At 42.2% G+C, this 7,080-nt stretch overlaps 1 protein-coding gene across 1 annotated transcript in view; it reads right to left on the reverse strand.

The window, feature by feature from the left end:
- The window catches only part of SCUBE2 (signal peptide, CUB domain, EGF-like 2), a 33,270-nt gene extending 26,416 nt beyond the window's left edge, over positions 1 to 6,854 (reverse strand). The window contains exons 1-3 of the mRNA XM_009866582.1: positions 6,680 to 6,854; positions 6,111 to 6,236; positions 3,108 to 3,242 (exon numbers count right to left, since the gene is read on the reverse strand). Coding sequence (XP_009864884.1) covers positions 3,108 to 3,242; positions 6,111 to 6,236; positions 6,680 to 6,854 — 436 coding nt within the window. The remainder of the gene's footprint in view (positions 1 to 3,107; positions 3,243 to 6,110; positions 6,237 to 6,679) is intronic.
- Positions 6,855 to 7,080: the final 226 nt, after the last annotated feature.

Genomic DNA, 7,080 nt, shown 5'->3' on the forward strand with positions numbered 1-7,080 from the left:
CTGATGACACGAAAGTCATTCTGGTTTCAACTATTGGCCTACAAAGCAGATTTCAAAAGCCATAACCTACATCAGCAGTCACTAAGTAGTGACCAAGCAGACATGCAGATTGCATGTATACTGTATGCCAAATCTCCTCCTTGTTAACAGTTTTGGTTTAGGTGAGGGGTTTTTTTCTGATTTCAATAAATACCTCCCAAAATAACCTCATTGGGAATTATCACAGTGTTCTGTATTTCTACACACCTTTCCAGACAGTCAGAATTTAGTGCCAGTTCCTGCTTTAACCAAAAGAAAAACTGATGTGACACTAGAGGTTTACTCTGTTTTGATGCACCTCCTAAAAACATCCTGTCATTTTTGTCTGACAGTTACAAGCTGTTCATGTGCTAACACTAAATGACTGCCAGTGTCTTGTCTGCCCTTTGCAGAAAGTTAAAGTCAATTAAACAGGGAGGAATTGTTCCTAGAATTATTGTAAAAATTCCATTCACAATGCCTTTACCATTGGCAAGACAGTGACACAATTTGTATATGCACAACTGAAAACTACACAGCAGCTGGCTGAGTTGTCAAATGGCATCATCAGACTAAATTAAAAAAATAGCTTTTCTTCCAACAGTACAGTACAGACTTCTGCTCAAGCATTCTATAGTGCTAAAAAATTGGGAGAGAAGACAACTAAATGCTCTCCTTCAGTATATGGAGAACACACTTTTGCCATCAAATTCTCTGCCTTGGTGCAGAAGAGTCAGTGGAGCATACTTTGGCAGCAAGGGTTTATCTCACATTATCTCAGCAAACTCCTACTGAGTTGAGCAGATGCCGAGTCAGAGAGAGGATGAAAAAGGTGACTATACTGCTAAAAAGAAATTCTGTGAACAATTCCACACCCTATATATTTTTTAAACTTACACAGCCCTTTTTGCAGCCTTATTGCTAAAAGAAACAAAGACACTGTACTGGCAAACAGAGGTCAGCTCATTACTATTATTTCACTAGGCTTCAATTAGGTTCTTGCTCTGTGAACGACTCTTCTCACCATCTGAAGCCCAAGCTACAGCACCCTTTTTCAAGTAAGACAGCTTTAAGCAACGAAAGAATGGCTACTGGAGAGCCTAGATTTTTCTGCTCTATCGGCTTTTTGACTCCTTTCCCACAGTGAGGACTCTGTAGAAGTCTAACAAGAGAATGACACTCCAATCCTGCAGCACACAGACACAGCCCAAGGAGCCCACGTGAAACCTGTCATCCATTATTGCCCTGCCAGTCGAAGAATGAGACAACCTACGAGGCCACAAATTAGTCTCATTAACTCCTGTGTTTTTGTGACATTTCTGTTCTTAGGCATGCAGTATGATTTGGTCTATTAGCTCAGAGGCGTTAGAAAGCATTAAGAGAGTTAGCAGCTTAGTTTCTGTTAACAAAGTTACTCCTTTGTCTCTGCTGAGCTACCAAAGGGGAAACTGTTCAAGCAGGCACTTTGGTAAAGTTCACTGACATCAGACAAGTGGTTTAAATACTCAATTTGGGATTGCTCTATAATGAACGAGCACAATTCAATCAAGTCTCCACACAAAGTTAAAACTGCATTTCCCAAACTAGGGCACATTTTAATAACAAAGTACCCATTGTGTTACAAGGTACGTGACTAAACCCACTAAAATCCAGCTGACCCAAAGGACAGGATCTCATAGAAGATACATATATATATGCGTTGTAGCCTTTACTATGAAGCCGCTGCTTGTTTCCAAGGCAGTAGAAAATTTCTACTCAGCCCTGTTTTATAAGGTTGTATTAAAGATATGTCTGTTATGCCATAAATGCTGTGTGACAGCAAACTCACTCACAGACACACAGTTTCCCAGATCACATTATTTCGGACCTGTTGCAATGGCAGAACCAAACCCCAAATAAATTCAGGTTAAATCCCACCACATGCAAGTAAGAATAAAAAGAGTCGGAAGTTTTTTCTCCCTTGGCAGCGGACGAGACAAGGAGTTCAAGCAATTGATCATCATCTTTAGATTATCATCCATGCAAGCATACAAACACACCTCACTGCCAGCAAGGCAACGTGAAGGGAAATGCCTTGCCCCACCACCACAGCCTTCCTGCTTGTCCCCACTCTCAGCTCAGCCCCTGCAGTGGCAAGCTGAGCAACGGCCTGAGGAATCACCAGGCATCAGCAGACCCCCACAAGACCAAGCCCAGCACCAGAGAAGCTGAGAAAACAAACTGAATTAACAAACAAAAGATCAGTCCAGCTACATCAGATGACAGCCACCTCAGCGCACCTACCTGTGGATGGCCATCTATGTCTAGAAATGTTGATCTCTTCACTATGGGGATTTTTAAAGTAAGATTTGTTTATTCATACTCAGATTTCTCTTATAGTCATGCCAATGATAAGCCATAGATTAAAGAAAGCTTTGCAGCTTTAAATACTTCTTAGTAAGATATTCACTGTACAGCTCAATGGACAACTCCCTGATCTGAGCAACCACTTGAAAGTGTTCCCTAAGGGCATCCAAAATAATTTTGTTCAATCTAATGTCTAATTAGATATCCAAGGCTCTCTGATCTTACAAAGGTCGCTTCATAAAGGTTTCCCTCAAAACAAAGAACATCATCTGAATACCTTTGGGGCTGACAAACAATACATCTCTTAGTTGAAAACTCTACAGGGAATCTAAAAGGTACCTGAAGGTAATGCAGGTACTGCCCCATAACTAAGGCCAATAGAAATGGTCAGAACTCACTGTCCTTCAGCTTTTTGCCATTCCCTGGATCAAGACACAGCTTAGCTGTGCATGAAGTACACTGGGAGTCCAGCAGTGCAGCCTTTAACAAGCACAACACTGCTTTAACAAGCACAACACTGCAGACGTACAGGTGAGATCAAAGGGGCAGGATGGATGTAAAGAGTCTTCAAAGTCACTTAGAAGATTCTGACACACTGTTCCTTTTAAAAGAAATGAGAACTTCAAGACCCTTCATAGCTTTGAAAAACTCAACCTAAAAATACTTTTGAAGCTGCTTTAGAGATTTTGCAGTTAACTTCTGTCAAAAACCCCTGTTCTGTGCCTGGAGGGAAGCAGCAGTACCTTCTGAGCGGTGGATGCATGTATGCTGGTTATCACTTAGAAAGAACCCTTCCTTACAGCGGCATTCATAGCTCCCCACCGTGTTGACACAAACATGCTGGCAACCACCGTTGTTGAACATGCATTCATCTGTATCTGAAAGAGAGAGAGAAAGACAGCGCTCAGCTTTGTACTAACACCAGTACCCTCATATTGCCAGCAGCCACTCAATATAAAGTAGGGACAAACATTTACTTGGCCTGTAATCACCCAGGTGGTTTAGACACCCCGGGGCTAGCCTGGTGTTGTGCTGGTGTGTGTCACGCTTGGGAAAGTGTATTTTTGCTAAAAAAGTGCAGTCAGTCACAGGAATCCCAAGAAGTGCTGACCAGCCAACCAGAGCTACTGGTTACAACTAAGGCAGAGTAGCCTCGGTGGAGCCAGAAGCAGGGCTCTCCACCTACGTGAACATTCTCTACCTCTCAGTGCAGCTGCGTAGTACCACCACACAGCAGCCTAGAACATTTACACCCAGGTTGAGCATCCGTATATAGTTCTGTCTTGCTCAGTGGGATGCAACTTTAGCTCCAAACCCACCCAAGGTATAAAAGGTGTTGTTCCAAAGTTCTCAAAAAAAGGTGGAACAAGGAAAGCACAAACCACAAAATAAATTTAGCTTAAAACCTATCCCCTACTCCTTCCTTTGACTCTAGCTACAATTCACACATCACACCTGTTCAGATGCTCAGTTTGATTTACTATTCTCTTCCTTCCAGGCTAGATCGTCACCACCTACCATCCAGGCTGCTGCTGTGTGGCCTGACTGCAGTCAAGGACAAGAGCAGAAGTTCTGGAAATGGTTTTAATGTTGATTTTGCAATATGCAGAGCTTTAACAACACCAGAGAATACAGAAAGGCTCTGCTTGTGAGATAATCAAGAGAAACAAAGAGTAGAAAAATTTCAGCTAAGCCTCTGAACAACAGCATGTTCATTCCAAACTCCAATTCTTCGGAATTTTACCCTTTAATAAGTGCAGGTTTTTGTAACCACTACCAGCAAATAATTTTCCTACCCTTATTTTCAGAAATGCCAATTTGAACACGAAGTAAAAGTGCTCAGTCCCTTAAAAAACAGGACAAAACGTTGCTGAGGCAAAGCGCTGGCCTCATTTGCAAATTCACATGGAACACCATGTTTGCTCCCTGTTCTGTTCATTGTTCCTGTGCTAATAGTACAGTGTTTTTAATTTAACATCATAGCATTTCTGGCATAAAACAGCTGTCTTCTAAAAGAAGAGAAAGAGAAAGGCTTTTAGTAAGAAGTTTAACTTAATATTACAACAGATTTAATTTCTACCGAAGGCAATGAGTAAGCCAATTGGATGCAAAAGAATGTGACCTGCTGTAGCAAAAAGAGCGGCTGACATATCTCCATCACAGAGAAGCTGAGTATTTCTACAAGCTGAGAGTTCTACAGTGATGTGAATGTGCAAACAATCATGAATAAACAGCCACCATGAGTCTTCAGTACTACAGATTTGAACTCCAGCAGATGTTTCTGTCTTGCAGACCTTGGAAAGCTTTCAAAAAAATCATCTCTTTCCAACAAGTAATTGTCTATTTGGCTTAAACCCAGGCACACAGACGAGATCTTCAAAAATAAGGGTGAGAGGAGGGCAACCCCAGCGTGAATGAAGTAAATAAACAGATTAAGAGAAGATGTGATCCAATTTGCTGCATGCCAAAATATTTATTTAACGTTTACATCACATCTCAAAATTGGCAGTTCAGTGGTAATAACTTCATTGTATGTCAACACCATTTTATTTTATTTTAAAAAGTCTGCCATACAATATTGAGCAGCTACCCAGTAACACTGCAGGTGGTAAATTTTGGTCTAAGTCATGTCTAGGTCTTACTGATCACAAGTCAGCTGACCTATGCTGTAGAGGGGCTACCAAATACAGAGAGAATACACCCTTTGGTGACACTGTGAGAGGCAATGCGTTCGTTTGCATTTGGCCCTTCATGGTAACCTCAGCTGAACTCCACTGTGAGTTTACGCAAATGCACTAGAGAAAAATAAGAACTTTCTATTATTTTTAAGTATCAGCAGGTATTTTGCTTCCCTCTCTACTTTCTTCAGTGAAATACTTGGGACTTAGTGACTTCATCCCCTCTTCCACTTACACTGTAACAAAAGTTAATCGGCGGGCACCCATCAGGTTTCCAGCAGGTAAAATCCAACACAATGCCACTGGAGACTCCAGAGCTTTTCTGATTTGTCCCAGCAGAAGATACAGCCTAGGGATGGTCTGGAGGTCTGGATCCCCATCCAATATGCCATACGCTAGTGGGAAGTACCCCAGTCAAGCAAACAACAACGTTAAAACTATGCTGTGAGAGCAAGTTTCTCTCTGACTGACATGGGCATGGAAGCCTGCCCAGGCATATCCACATTCAGGGCAGCAAAAGAGAAAAACAGAGCCATCTCTCAAAAAATAAATGGGACAGGTACCACAGCACAGGAGGTACCACAGAGGGTAGCCAGCATGAGTCCTGGAAGCAGAACAGTTTCATCAACATGAGGCTCTGCCCCAGGGAAATAACACCATCAGCAAATCACATTGCCAACAGGCCGGTAGCTCATGCACTACTGTACATTGCTGCACTGTGTGCTGAAGAATACGCCTGAGAACTGATCCTAAACTAACTCTGGAACAGAACAGACAATGTTAACACATGTTCTTTTACATAAGCTCATTTAGCCTAATAACAGATGGCACTTGACACATTTTAACCAAAAGCACTTAAAACAAACGTAGCACATCCCCCTCCTGTACAGAGCAGCAAAGAGCCACAGTGGGATGGTACATCAGTACCTGGAATTCCTTAGTCCCATATGTACCACTCTTCTCTAGCTGAGCTGATTCAGCCCAACAGATCAGACGCATTTCCCATGGATGCAGTCAAAGGCTTACGTTAGCATCACCACTCACAATGTTTGTGAACACGCATCTTACCCAGGCAGTTGTGGCCATCATGAGCCAACATAAAGCCATCGTAGCAAGTACAGCGGTAATTTCCTGGAATGTTGAAACACTCGTGGACGCAGCCTCCATTGAAGTCATTATCACATTCATCAATGTCTAAGGAGTAAAGCAAAAGTCAATATGATGGATGCTTGCCTGAGTGTTATAGACAGTTAGAGACGCAACCCTGTAAATGTAAGCAGTAACTGCTATCCAAAATCATCGCTGTCTTGCAAATGGACTATACTTAACACGTTACTTGTTAATTATATCTAAAGAATGGTAAAATGCCATGAGATTCTGGTGTAGGTTTACTTACCAGTTTTAAGGCTCCTGGTTAAACAAGAAACTAATCATTAGATCAAGTGATATTCCTAGACAAAAAGTCATGCAATTTGTTTGCCTTTGACTTTGTAAACAAGAAGTAAATTGAGTGAAGAAACAATGACTATTTGATTAAAATCACCCTCCATGTTCCAAGGCATTATGTCTCACAGCTCCGTCTTCCTTGTAACACCTCATGCTAACATAGGCAGGGCATAGTGCTTCCATCACTTTACCTTCACATTTCTTCCCCTCGCCGGTGTAACCCACTTTGCACATGCACTTGTACAGCTTCGAGGTGTTTTGACAAATGGCATCTGAGTGGCAGTCATCAAGGCCCAGGGCACACTCATCCACATCTGTGAGAAGACAAGATTCAGAAAGGATGTCAGAAGGTGGAGAACAGGGCATGTTGCCTGGGCACATCACTGACAAGACGAGGTAAGGCTGAGCGCCCGTTCGTGGTGTGTGCGCGCAGATTATGTGCATTTGTGAGTCAGGACAGAAACATGCAGAGACTGTATCTGAACTGCAATTTGTATTGTGCTCTACGCCTGCGTATAAACATATCTGTAAGCAATTCAGATACACTCGAATTAGGCTTTTGTACCCACTTACAGATACATCCAAAACAATG

Source organism: Apaloderma vittatum, unplaced genomic scaffold (assembly GCF_000703405.1).
Source record: "Apaloderma vittatum isolate BGI_N311 unplaced genomic scaffold, ASM70340v1 scaffold7393, whole genome shotgun sequence".
Taxonomy (NCBI): domain Eukaryota; kingdom Metazoa; phylum Chordata; class Aves; order Trogoniformes; family Trogonidae; genus Apaloderma; species Apaloderma vittatum.